The sequence below is a fragment of the Physella acuta genome, unplaced genomic scaffold, assembly GCF_028476545.2.
Source record: "Physella acuta isolate Inbredline_101_S28 unplaced genomic scaffold, ASM2847654v3 ptg000297l, whole genome shotgun sequence".
In the NCBI taxonomy this organism is placed as follows: domain Eukaryota; kingdom Metazoa; phylum Mollusca; class Gastropoda; family Physidae; genus Physella; species Physella acuta.
In genome coordinates, this window is record NW_026731816.1 from 26186 (window position 1) to 40418 (window position 14233).

At 34.2% G+C, this 14233-nt stretch overlaps 1 protein-coding gene and 1 long non-coding RNA gene across 3 annotated transcripts; one reads left to right on the forward strand and one right to left on the reverse strand.

Moving 5' to 3' along the window:
• Positions 1-2984: 2984 nt before the first annotated feature.
• On the forward strand, positions 2985-5708 carry LOC131939856 (uncharacterized). The gene is made up of 3 exons (XR_009386486.1): positions 2985-3073; positions 4167-4263; positions 5265-5708. It is a non-coding gene; the product is annotated as an uncharacterized LOC131939856 (long non-coding RNA).
• A 2286-nt stretch (positions 5709-7994) lies between these two features.
• On the reverse strand, positions 7995-14151 carry LOC131939858 (zinc finger protein 271-like). 2 transcript variants are annotated; one of them, XM_059298367.1, is made up of 2 exons: positions 13886-14151; positions 7995-11299 (listed from the first exon to the last, which is right to left on the reverse strand). In XM_059298367.1, exons 1-2 carry the CDS (start codon positions 13918-13920, stop codon positions 8308-8310), a joined length of 3027 nt encoding a protein of 1008 aa, XP_059154350.1. In that variant the 5' UTR covers positions 13921-14151; the 3' UTR covers positions 7995-8307. The 2 variants fall into 2 exon arrangements, with proteins under 2 accessions (XP_059154350.1, XP_059154351.1); XM_059298368.1 differs by having other exon boundaries at positions 13810-14151.
• Positions 14152-14233: the final 82 nt, after the last annotated feature.

Genomic DNA, 14233 nt, shown 5'->3' on the forward strand with positions numbered 1-14233 from the left:
GGACCATCCTAGACATCATAAGTCGGTGCAACACCAGCAAATGGTCGAACGTAATGTTTTGTTTCGTTGAGTTCTGTTTGTTTTGTATGTCTTGAGTGTTTTATTTTGTCTAGATCTAGATTCTGGTTTTTTTTATAATAACTTTTGGTTCCATATTTATTATTTTGTGAAATAAATTTTATATTATTGTTAAAGTTTTTTTGTTTTTAATTTAGACTAAGGTTAGGTTATTAACCAGCCTGGGTTTAGCCGGGCTTGCACTGACCGGACAGTAGTTAGTTAGATAAGCCTAGGGAAGGGTGAAGGGTAGATAGATTTTAAGGTATCCCCCCTAGCAGGGCTTACATTAAAGACACAAATCCAAGATACTGCAAAGCTAGAGTTCCACCTTATGCAATGAGGAATAAGATTGAAAATGAGCTAAGTAGATTGGAATCTAATGGCATCATAAAGAAGGTAGACTATTCCAATTGGGCAACGCCCATTGTGCCAGTGTTAAAGAAGGATGGTTCTATAAGAATTTGTGGAGACTATAAAACTACACTGAATAAGCAAATAGAGCTAAATAGATACCCTATTCCTAACATTGAGGAGATTTCTTTGAATTTGGCAGGAGGAGACAAATTCACTGAATTAGACTTTAGTCATGCTTACACTCAACTAGAACTGCATCCAGATTCAAAAGTCTATACGACAATAAACACACATAAAGGACTCTACCAATATGAAAGACTATGTTTTGGCATATCATCTAGTCCTGGAATTTTCCAAGCTGTCATGGACAGTATTTTTAAGGATATTCCAAATGTTTGTGTCTATTTTGACAATGTGTACATAACTGGTAAGAATGACACTGAACATCTTAAAACACTTGATAAAGTATTGAAAATAGTTGGTGAAAAAGGGTTAAAGATAAACAAAGATAAATGTCAATTCATGCTGACAGAAATTAGTTTTCTTGGTTATATATTGAGCAAACAATGTATCAGACCCCAACCTGAGAAAACAAAAGCCATTAAAGAAGCACCCAAACCTGAAAATACCCAAACAACTAAGAGCTTTTTTTTTTGGGCTTGATAAATTACTATGCAAAGTTCATATGGAATCTGTCTGGTAAACTATCACCACTGTACAAGCTGCTACAGAAAAATGCAACTTGGCACTGGGGTAAACAACAAGATACTGCTTTTAATACAGCAAAAGAGGCTTTGTCTTCTGACACCTTACTAACTCACTATGACCCAGGGAAAAGACTTATATTAACATGTGATGCTTCACCAGATGGTGTAGGAGCAGTCTTGTCCCACATGGATGAGAAGGGTGACAGACCCATTGCTTTTGCCAGTAGATCTTTGAACCAGGCTGAGAAAAATTATTCTCAGTTAGATAGGGAAGGCTTAGGCATCAATTTTGGTGTTAAGAAATTTCATAAGTTTCTGTTTGGTAGGAAGTTCACCATCTTTACAGATCATAAACCATTGCTAGGTTTATTTGGAGAAAACAAAACCCTACCTGAGCATGCCTCACCAAGAATTCAAAGATGGGCTATCACACTAACTGCATACAATTATAAATTGAAATACAAACCTGGATCTGAGAATAGTGCAGATAGTCTTAGTAGATTACCTTTAAAAAACCAAAGCCTTAGCTATGTACCAGAAGATGTATTTGTTCTCTTCACTATCATGGATAACTCCAATATAAATGTGAATGATATTAAAAGAGAAACACAAAAAGATGAGTGCTTAATAAAAGTATATGAGTACTGTAAGAATGGTTGGCCTGAAGAGTCTGTGAATGATGACTTAAGGCCATATAAAATAACAAATAAAAACCTTTGTGAAGATAATATAAAAGATGGAGAAGATGCAGTCCATTATCAGTCAGAGTTGCCTAAATAAAGTATTTGTAACTTAATAAATGATTATGGTGATATGGCAATTTCAAAGGCTTTAAGTAAGAAAGAATGTGATCATCAAACAACTTTGCTAACATCATTAGCACTTACAGAAACTAAAAGAAACTAAAAGGGTAACATCAAAAGTAAATACCAAACAGAAGAAGCTAAATGTGACAATGAAAGAGTAAACAGGTTATTAGCCAAATACCGCACAACTCCTCATATAACAACAGGTGTTGCACCATGTGAATTGTTATGTGGTAGGAAAATTAAAACCCACCTTGATCTACTACATCCAACTGTTCAAAGGTCTGTTTCCCAACATCAACATACACAAAAAGTAAATCATGACAAATCATCCATTGAAAGAGAATTTGCAGTTAATGATAATGTGTATCTAAGAAATTATGGGAGAAAGGAAAAATGGATACCAGGTCAAATTGTTCAATGTACAGGACCTGTGTCTTATAAAGTAAAAACAAATGATGGACTTATTGTCCGTAGACATGCAGACCAGTTAAAAATAACTTGTGCAGATAATAAGTGTGAATCTGTCAATCCCACCAAATCTGAACAGTTCACACCAACTCAGTTTGTTCCACAACCAAGTTCTGTTGATATGAGTGAACCAAGTTGTCTAGAGTCAGAAAATGTAAATTCTGGAGTTAATGATTTAAATCCTAGACCTCCTGAGATAGAGAATCCAAATGGTCAGAATATTGAGTCACCAAATCAAAAGCCACTGAGAAGGTCAAACAGGACAATCAAAGTCCCAAATAAGTTAGACCTATGATTTTAAAGGTCAAAAGGACTTTGACATCATTGTTTTGTATTTAATTATGTTGTAACATATTGTGCATTGTTTGTAAGGATGTAATCTACCATAGTGTTCATGTTACAATATAATTGGTGATTTTAGGATACTATCAATTGTTCTATTGAGAGATGTGTTGTTGTGTTCTAAGGGTAAAGGGATGTAATATATTGGGATTTGTGAGGTCAGGGGAACTCACTCTTCTGTATTAGTATTATATTTATATTGTTATTGTGAGTGATGTCCCTTGTGCATTGTACTTCCTCTTCCGCCCTCTTTCCATCATGGCTGTAAATAAAGACTGTTAACAATCAATGTGGCTTATCGTCAGTGATTACAATCTATCACAGTTACGCTAGGTGAGTTCATAGGTTTACATTAGTAGGGGGGGGGGGCGGGGTTGGGGGGGGGGAGGTTTTATGTAGTGAAGGGGGTGAGTGTTGTTGTTACTTGGTACCCTATCCCGAAGTCCTTGTTCAGTTCTCGTGCTGTGAGTTGTAATACTCCGGTTTGTACCAGTTTATGAAAGGGTATGTAAGGTGTATGAAAACGTGTGTGATGGCCTCAGTTTTGTCCAGGTCTCCAAGGTTAGTACAGGTTAGGTTTATACTAGTTTTTAGCCACTGTATCTTAGTTTACTAGCTTGTGTATTTTCTGTTTAAACTAGACTGTGTTAGGTGTAGATAGTGTATATAAATTCTTTTAGTTTCAACGAGCCTTTGTTTCAGTCTTGTTTTGTAACCCGTTTGTGGTTATTTGTCTTATGTGTTGCGCTACGCATCGGATCTCCCGAATGGCATGTCCGTGTGTTCACAACAGTGTACTTTACGGTGTTGGAGGGGGGGGGGGGACTATCTTTGGATGAGTCTATTGTTTTACTTTAGTTTGGTAGTAGGGGGCTACTGTATGGGTTTGGAGGGGGGAGTGTAGATTGTAAATCTCGGCAAATTCATTAAGCAGGCGCATGTAACCTTCACCTTGAATGTCTTGCAACCAACAGTCTGATTGCAAACTATACACTTTTGTGTTGATAGATGGGGTCGGAGCGAACTTTCTAGATAGCAAACAAATACAACAAAATAGCATTAGCTTCCTACAACATTGTGTCATGAAGAAGGGCTTCACAAAATGTGTACATTAATACTATTATATTAATACACGGGATACCGTGATGGGTCTGAATAGATCCGCCTTCAAGATAAAACAAACAGTACCTGTGATGTAAAAGATACTGGGTGAACCTGGCAATAGGGCTGGTAAGTTGGTCACCAACCAGTTATATGGCTCATGCAGGTTTTATTGAGCCGTAGAACTGGTTGGTGACTACTTACCAGCCCTATTTTGTTCCAAATGTCCACTCTATATTTTATTTTCTTGTACCACACCCACCCCACGCACCCCAGACCAAGTTGACAAAATATCGATCTAAAGAGTTTGATTGATTGATTTCAGGTGCCAGTCCTTACCCCGGGTTGTCTGCCCATGACGCCTTCAAGTTTGTTAGTGCTGGCAAGAAAATGGAGAAACCTCAGCACTGCAGTTCTGACATGTACATAACTTTAATCCTAACCACACAATCGACAACACACACATCCACTTTGACAACTAAAAACCCACTCAGCTAGAGAAATTTTGATCATTCCACATCAATTACGACAGCAACAAAAGAGTTCCACACAATCACACACAAAAAATTCCACACAACCCCCACCCCCCACATAACTCACCCCAATGTATCTTCTTCTTCTTCTTCGTTCTTAATTATTAGTGTTGAAGGGGATCGAGATTTATCTGCCAGTGGGTTTGAACTCGAGACTTTGTTCGAATTTATCAACCATGAGCTTTTTGCCGACTCGACCACGCCTCCAACACAATTAAGCGTTACGTGTCAACTGGTTATGCGCCATTGAGGCCATTGACTCCGATTTCAGCCTGCTTTTCTTTTAGGATTTGCTTCCATAGCCTTTGTCCAACCAAGAACAAACTACAAGGCAGCAGTTGTTTGATTTTGGAGTTGTCTCTCCTAGAAGAGTGGCTGTCCCCAGCTAACGAGCCTCATCTGCCCGAGGGTTCGAACTCGAGACTTTTCGGTGTAGCAACCATGAGCTTTACCGACTCGACCACGCCGACCCCCACCCCAATGTATAATCCCACCCACTCACAACCCCACACAACTCAACTCCAACAATCCTACACAAAATCCCACCCCCATACAAACCCGCACAATTCAACTCCCACACAAAATCCCACCCCACACAATCCCATCAAAACAAACCCACCCCCACAATCCCACACAACTCACCCCCATACATAATCACAACCATTCACAACCCCACACAACTCAACTCCCACAATAAATCCCACCCCCACACAATCTCCCACCCCCACACAATCTCCTACCCCCACACAATCCTACAACTCAACTCCAACAATCCCACACAATCTCCCACCCCCACACAATCCTACAACTCACCTCCCACAATCCCACACAAAACGCCACCCCAACTCCCCCATAACCAACCAACTAACCCTAACCCTCCCTGTCCCCAGATACGAGCTCATGTGCAGCTGCTGGCCCTTCCTCCCAGAGAACCGTCCAACGTTTGATGCCCTGTAACGCAGGTTCGAGACTCTGCTGGAAAAAGAAAAAGATTACATCAATCTGGAACTATTCCAGAGCGAACAGTACGCTTGTCTGGATGCGGACATATTGGATGAGAAGATATAGGACATAAATGAGAAGATATAGGGCATAAAGCTGGTTGGATTAGAAGATATAGGACATAAAGCTGGTTGTATGAGAATATGACATAAATGAGAAGATATAGGGCATAAAGCTGGTTGGATTTGAAGATATAGGACATAAAGCTGGTTGGATTAGAAGATATAGGACATAAATGAGAAGTTATAGGACATAAAGCTGGTTGATTGAGAAGTTATAGGACATAAAGCTGGTTGATTGAAAAGTTATAGGATATAATTTATAAAGCTGGTTGGATGAGAAGTTATATGATATAAAGCTGGTTGATTGAGAAGTTATAGGATATAAAGCTGGTTGATTGAGAAGTTATAGGACATAAAGCTGGTTGGATGAAAAGATATCGGACATAAAGCTGGTTGATTGAGAAGTTATAGGATATAAAGCTGTTTGGATGAGAAGTTGTAGGACATAAAGCTGGTTGGATGAGAAGTTATAGGATATAAAGCTGGTTGCTTGAGAAGAAATAGGATATAAAGTTGGCTGGATGAGAAGAAATAAGATATAATGCTGGCTGAGTGCAGACATAATAGATAAGTTATAGTAGAATGACTGGGTTATATTAACTGACAGTTGAAGTCACCTAAGAGATCCCGGATGTTACATAACTTACTTGGATTTTGCAGATAACTTTTTTTTTTAAAACCCGAGAAAGTCGATTTAAAAACGAATCAAATCATTCTTCGCAGTGATCTCGTGCAAAATGTTTTTGTTGACACAAGTATTAGACATGCTGACAAGTATAGGGCTGGTAAGTAGGTCAATAAATAGTTCTATGGCTCATGCAGGTTTTATTGAGCTGTAGAACTGGTTGGTGACCTACTTACCAGCCCTATAGTAACGATCGTCCAGACGTGTATGTTTCATTACATACCTACAAGACATTTGAAACCTACCCCATACTCCACAGGACGTTACAGAACAAATATGTTCATAACCCCCCCCCCCCCCTCATCACGAACAAAATGTAAACTCAGTGCTTTGCAATTTATGTGACCATATAAATGAATGACAAGAATCCCATTATTTTTTAGGAAATATTTTATTAAAATAAGACTGTTTTGTAATAATATTCATTATACAACTGTCTGTTGATTTAAGCAAAAGAAACAATAACCTACATTAATAATTGTAATGCATTCAATGATAAAAATAGATAATAATAAATGCAATCTTTTGTAGTTTAGATATTAACGTCAATAAAACATTAAAATTTAATAACTATGAATATAAACACACCTAACTTTATATACAAACATCGTATTCAATAAAAACATTGCAACCATCCATTGTTTGCAGTTGTGTTGTCATGTTATAGTGATGCCTTGTATTCTATAGAACTGTTTTCATCGTTACTATGGACTTATAGTAACTACTTTTACAAATGCTGCCGAGTGTATGGCTTGTAAGACATGTTCTCTCTCACTGTTATTTGATATCTCGCTAGCCAGGGAGAGGTGTGAATTTTCGAACTGAATTTTCTCTTGTGATCATGGTTGCCATTATTAACAAAAAAAAAATGGGGTTATTTGTTTCTAGGTCTCGCCTCAAGATTTAAAAATACCAAGAGTGCATAAAAGAAAAAAGAATTGCGCAGCAAGTGAACGGAAAAAAATATTTAAATAATAGTGCGGAAAACTAGTACTTCATTAATTCATATGCGTTTTTTTAGAAATCGGAAATAGCGTAAAGTTTTACTTCCGGTCAATGAAAATTACTCAAAATTTGAAAGAAAGCAGAGAATTAGATCTTTTACGTTTAAGAGAAATTTCGTTTCTCTATGTGAAACAGTAGGCCTACTCAAGTTATGTTTGCGTTTTTGTTTGTGGTTAGGGTTAATTAAAAAGGTAATATATCTATTAAATCCGGGCTATGCCGGGTATATGCTGAACACAACACACAGGTCATAGGGGGGGGGGGGGGGCGGTAGATGCATGGAAAAAATTCTGGTGCCTGGCCGGCTAGTTTATAATTATTTATATATATATATAAATATAAATATATATGTTAGAGGGATTTAGTTGTTCGAGAAAGAGGGATCATCTGCGATCGCACTTCTGACACCAAAATGTAAGGGGAGGGTTGTTTTTGTCCGATTAAAAGAGAGACATGGTAAGATGGTATTGACCATTATTCTCTCAAATCCGTGCACCTTTGCGTGGTGACAAAGGAGTCTAATAGAGCTGAGCAAAACTAATTAACATCTAAACAAATACAACATTAATTTTACACTAAAAATAAAACTTGGTAAACACCCAGTTAATGCATTTATTTAACTTATCCTACTTCACAAAAATGTATTTTACAAGCAAAAAACAAAAGGATACAAATAAGACCTGGCCAGTTTTCATAATCAAGGAAACATCCCTCGAATTCTTAATACATGGTAAGATGGTATTGACCATTATTCTCTCAAATCCGTGCACCTTTGCGTGGTGACAAAGGAGTCTAATAGAGCTGAGAAAAACTAATTAACATCTAAACAAATACAACATTAATTTTACACTAAAAATAAAACCTGGTAAACACCCAGTTAATGCATTTATTTAACTTCATCCTACTTCACAAAAATGTATTTTACAAGCAAAAAACAAAAGGATACAAATAAGACCTGGCCAGTTTTCATAATCAAGGAAACATCCCTCGAATTCTTAATACATGGTAAGATGGTATTGACCATTATTCTCTCAAGTCCGTGCACCTTTGCGTGGTGACAAAGGAGTCTAATAGACCTGAGCAAAACTAATTAACATCTAAACAAATACAACATTAATTTTACACTAAAAATAAAACTTGGTAAACACCCAGTTAATGCATTTATTTTGTCTTGAGCACTTATATCGGGAGCCAATATGTCGGGAGCCGCTTTATTTTAGAAACATATTTATGGCAATCATCACATTCATCTGGCTTATCTCCAGTATGAACTGTTTTATTTTTTCTAGAAACATATTTATGGCAATAATCACATGATTCATGTGGCTTATCTCCAGTATGAACTTTTCTATGTTTCCTTAAATTAGAACTCAGAGAAAACTTTTTATGACAAACATCACATTCAAATAGTTTATCTTCTGAATGAACTCTTTTGTGTCTATATAAACTAGAACTCCAAGAAAACTTTTTATGACAAACATCACATTCAAATTGTTTATCTTCTGAATGAACTTGTTTGTGTGCATATAAATTAGCACCATGTGAAAACTTTTTATGACAAACATCACATTCAAAAGGTTTATCTTCTGAATGAACTCTTTTGTGTGTATATAAACTAGAACTCTGAGAAAACTTTTTATGACAAACATCACATTCAAATGGTTTATCTTCTGAATGAACTTGTTTGTGTTCATATAAATTAGCACTATATGAAAACTTTTTATGACAAACATCACATTCAAATAGTTTATCTTCTGAATGAACTCTTTTGTGTTTATATAAACTAGTACTCCAAGAAAACTTTTTATGACAAACATCACATTCAAATGGTTTATCTTCTGAATGAACTTGTTTGTGTTCATATAAATTAGCACTATATGAAAACTTTTTATGACAAACATCACATTCAAATGGTTTATCTTCTGAATGAACTTGTTTGTGTTCATATAAATTAGCACTATATGAAAACTTTTTATGACAAACATCACATTCAAATGGTTTATCTTCTGAATGAACTCTTTTGTGTGTATATAAACTATAACTCCAAGAAAACTTTTTATGACAAACATCACATTCAAATGGTTTATCTTCTGAATGAACTTGTTTGTGTGCATATAAATTAGTCATCTGAGAAAACTTTTTTTGACAAACATCACATTCAAATGGTTTATCTCCTGAATGAACTCTTTTGTGTATATATAAACTACTACTCCAAGAAAACTTTTTATGACAAACATCACATTTAAATGGTTTATCTCCTGAATGAACTCTTTTGTGTGCATATAAAATAGAACTCTTAGAAAACTTTTTATGACAAACATCACATTCAAATGGTTTATCTTCTGAATGAACTTGTTTGTGTGCATATAAATTAGAACTCTTAGAAAACTTTTTATGACAAACATCACATTCAAATGGTTTATCTTCTGAATGAACTCTTTTGTGTCTATATAAACTAGAAATATATGAAAACTTTTCATGACAAACATCACATTCAAATGGTTTATCTCCTGAATGAACTCTTTTGTGTGTATATAAATTAGAACTATATAAAAACTTTTTATGACAAACATCACATTCAAATTGTTTATCTTCTGAATGAACTCTTTTGTGTTTATATAAACTAGAACTCTGAGAAAACTTTTTATGACAAACATCACATTCAAATTGTTTATCTTCTGAATGAACTCTTTTGTGTTTATATAAACTAGAACTCTGAGAAAACTTTTTATGACAAACATCACATTCAAATTGTTTATCTTCTGCATGAACTCTTTTGTGTTTATATAAACTACAACTCTGAGAAAACTTTTTATGACAAACATCACATTCAAATTGTTTATCTTCTGAATGAACTTGTTTGTGTGCATATAAATTAGCACTATGTGAAAACTTTTTATGACAAACATCACATTCATATGGTTTATCTTCTGAATGAACGCTTTTGTGTTTATATAAAATAGAACTCTGAGAAAACTTTTTATGACAAACATCACATTCAAATGGTTTATCTCCTGAATGAACTCTTTTGTGTTTATATAAACTAGAACTATATGAAAACTTTTTATGACAAACATCACATTCAAATGGTTTATCTCCTGAATGAACTCTTTTGTGTTTATATAAACTAGAACTATATGGAAACCTTTTGTGACAAACATCACATTCATATGGCTTATCTCCTGAATGAACTTTTGTATGTTCATTTAACCTAGAACTATATGAAAACTTTTTATGACAAACATCACATTCATATGGCTTATCTCCTGAATGAACTTTTTTATGTTCATTTAACCTAGAACTATATGAAAACTTTTTATGACAAACATCACATTCATATGGCTTATCTCCTGAATGAACTTTTTTATGTTCATTTAACCTAGAACTATATGAAAACCTTTTATGGCAAGCATCACATTCAAGTGGCCTCTCCCCTACTTGAGCTTGTTTATTCAAGTTTTGAAAAAACTGTTCATGACAATTATGAGGATCAACAGACAGATATGTTTCATCTTCAGGGAGTTTTAGCTTTTCTTCAAGTCCATTTTGTTGTTTGTCCTCAGAATCTAAAAATTTTGTCCATAAATCTGGTTTTAAATCTTTGTTGGTTGATAAAGTTTCTAATTCTGGTATTATATCTTCGCTAGTTGATAAAGTTTCTAATTCTCGTTTTAGATCTTCACTAGTTGATTTATTTTCTAATTCTGGATTTATATCTTCAGTAGTTGATAAAATTTCTAATTCTGTGTTGGTTGATAAAGTTTCTAATTCTGGTTTTATATCTTCAGATCTTGTACATACTGCTGATACAGCAGGTTCCATATCTTTAAAAATTAAAAATCCTGTTGTTTTATCTTGAGATGTTAGAAATGTCATATGGTGTTTTACATCATCAAAAGAGGAAAATGTTGTACATTCTGACTTTGTGTCTGTAGAAGATGAAAAATCTGGCGTAACAACGGTTTTATCATCCTGTGAAGCTATAAATGTCAAGTTTGGTTTGATATCACGGAAAGTTAAAAATGATAATTCTGTTTTTATGTCAGAAGAAGATGAAAATACTGTAGATAGAAGTGGCTTCACATCTTCAGAATTTGAAAATTCTTTAAACTCATCAAACTGTAAATCTAAATCAGCAGTTGCCTCTCCCATGCTGCTTCTTATAAATAAACTGAGGATTAGATATTTAAATGTTAAAGTGGTGATTATATAGATCTAGAAACTATAGTCAAAACAATGATTTTTCAATAAAACTTCTCAGAAGCATATTAAAACATCTTAGAAATGAATTTAGATAGCTTAAAGTTAACACAATCAATAAACAATTTTAAAAATAAAATAATTAATGAATTGTATATGCCTAAGAGTGGCGGATTATGGTAGAAAATAAAATCAAACTTAATTTTTTTTTTGTTTTATACAATATTTGTACAAAATTAACATGCCATGCTTTTTAAATTGACAGAAGGTAAGTATACCATGTTACAAAAACTGCAATCATAACAATTCATATTGAAAAGAAAAAAAAACAATCATCAATGAGGAAAGCACAACGCTTTATGTTTTTAAAATATGGGGCGACATGACAAATAATAAATCTGGCCAAATGATTGGCTTTGGGCGCAGCACACATCTAAACGCGCCTTGTTTTTCACAAGATTATAATAAAATGGCATTAATGGGGAGGGGGGGGGGGGGTATATGACTGGCATAGTGACCACACCTAAGGACATGAGAATTATTCCCTAACCGTTGTTTAATCATACACGGCATAACATTAGAATCATAGTTTAGAGGTTTATTTGATTGTAAGATCATTTTAAAACAAGAATATACAAAGCTACTTTCACTAAAGTGTCGCTTGCGAGATAAATAAATTAGGTCAAAAGTACACCTTACTATTCTTAATTAACAGACTAAGGTAATCTATGGTTTTATGTACATAAAATCTGCAGAGGCTAGTAATGTTAAGAAGCCAGTAGTGATCTCCCCTAAGCTTTCTTGAATTTTCTTATATAACACTACGGGGGATTGGCAACTCGGGATATACAATATATAGACATGATTTTTAAATCCATGTTTAAGTACTTAAACTTTTTAAAATAGAATAGAATCTTGTAGAAAAAAGAATTGCGCACCAAGGAAACGCGAAACAAAATGTGTATAATAGTGCGGAATATTATTAGTACTTTATATATTCACATGCATTTTTGAGAAATTGGAAATAGCCTCCATTACTACTTCTGGTCAACGGAAATTACTCTAAATTTGAAAGAAGGTGGAAAATTAGATCTTTTACTTACATATGAAATTTTATTTGGCTATCTGAAACAAAACTCAAGTTATAGGCTTTTGAAAAATTTAAAGTAGAATAAGTTCCACTTCCGGTTAATCAGAAATCGCTGAAAAGTTGATACAGAACTAGAAATTTGATATACTATTATACTTATATATGAAATTTTATCAACTGTACTCAAGTTATCGTGATCACAGACACACATACACTGAAAGAATTGCAAAGCCCAGTTTTTCAGACTCGATTATGCATAAAACATCAAAAATTTGATAAATGTGGGTTTATAATTTTTGCCAGATTAAAGTAAGTCTTCTAGGTAATCCCTTAGTTTAGCGTCGGTTATTATTCCGGAATCGTATAGCAGTAAAAAACAGTAAAACAATGCCAAAGTCTGTCACACACTTCCGGAATTCACCGGAAGTACTGTAAACCATACTTTATTTGGCGTCATCTTTTATTTTTATACAGAATGTTTAAATTTTGGATAGATTTATTTTTGTAATCATTTTTACATTTTGTAATCATTTTTACTATTTTCGTAATCTAGATTTTTTTTACTTGGTCTAGCAGCTAGATATCTATCTAGATCTAATTAATTAATGGTCGCAAATCCGCTGCAAGCCAAAAACATTAAATTATTACATTTGACTTCATTATTTATATTAATATGTTTTTTTTTAATTTTTAGATCTACTAATTTAAATCTACTATTATATTTATTCTTGTTTCCTTTAGTCGATTAAACTTAAAAAATTAAAACATTAATTTACTACAATCGACTTTCAATTTATTTATATTTCAATGGTCAAATAAACCATGGTTTACCGTAACTCTAATTACCGAAACTCAACAAACATTACCCGATAATTTCCGACGCTAAACTAAGGGATTACCGTCTTCTATACTCCAAATGAAGGACTGAGGTGAAAAACTGATAAAACTAATAATGCTTTACGTTCTCGCTCATTTCTGTACCTACACTGTTGATATTTTTTAAATTCTATTAATTTTAATGAAACCAATTTTTGAATTTAGCCTCCGTTCTCCAAACCAAATTTTAAAATGCTTTTCTGGCATATCTAACCCTGCCTGCCACTTATGGTTTGTTGTTATGACACGGAAATCCCGCCATTTTGCGCGTGGTAAACATTTTTAAATGTAATTAGTTGAAGGTCTCTGGAATTTGGCCGAAAAATCACCGGAAATCAGACGTCCGGTCCGGGCGCCATATTGTTGTTAGCAACCGACCACGCATCCAAGTTAGAGAGAAATACTACTGTATAGTGTATACGAGAAAGAAAAAAAGGGTGACGTATCAAATTTTTGTAATTAGTTGGCATTTTTAGAAGGATTCACATTTTGAAAGCTACAAAAATGTTACAAACTTTTATTGATGTGCGTGTTTTAAAACATCAGTAGTAAAACTTTTCAGTAATAAATAAAGATTAACGATGTTTTTACTTGATGCAACCAAGCACATTTACTAAAGCAGCCATCTTGTTTAAGCTAGAGATTCAAGGGAAACCACCCTAATTTACAGTTGGCCGCTGTTTATATAGCAAATCTTGCTCGCAAAATAGGCTGTTTAAAGTTAATTTCTGGCTTATATTGATAATATATTTGGACACTGATTTTGGTTTATTATTCAATTATCTATTACTATTATATTTGACACAAAACTATTAGTATTAATCGCTACCTTGGAGGTGTGTATCGTTGCTAACATCAATATGATGTCCACACCAGATGCATGACTTTCAAAGATTTTTCATCTTAGCTCCAGTGACCTTCTTACAATTAGTTTTTAAA

Bases quoted from the DNA above. Each gene is read 5' to 3' on its own strand.
- LOC131939858 (XM_059298367.1), bottom strand. From the start codon at position 13,920: ATGGCTGCTTTAGTAAATGTGCTTGGTTGCATCAA. The intron at 11,300-13,885 runs GTAAAAACATCG...TCTAATCCTCAG, and splicing joins AATGTGCTTGGTTGCATCAA to TTTATTTATAAGAAGCAGCA.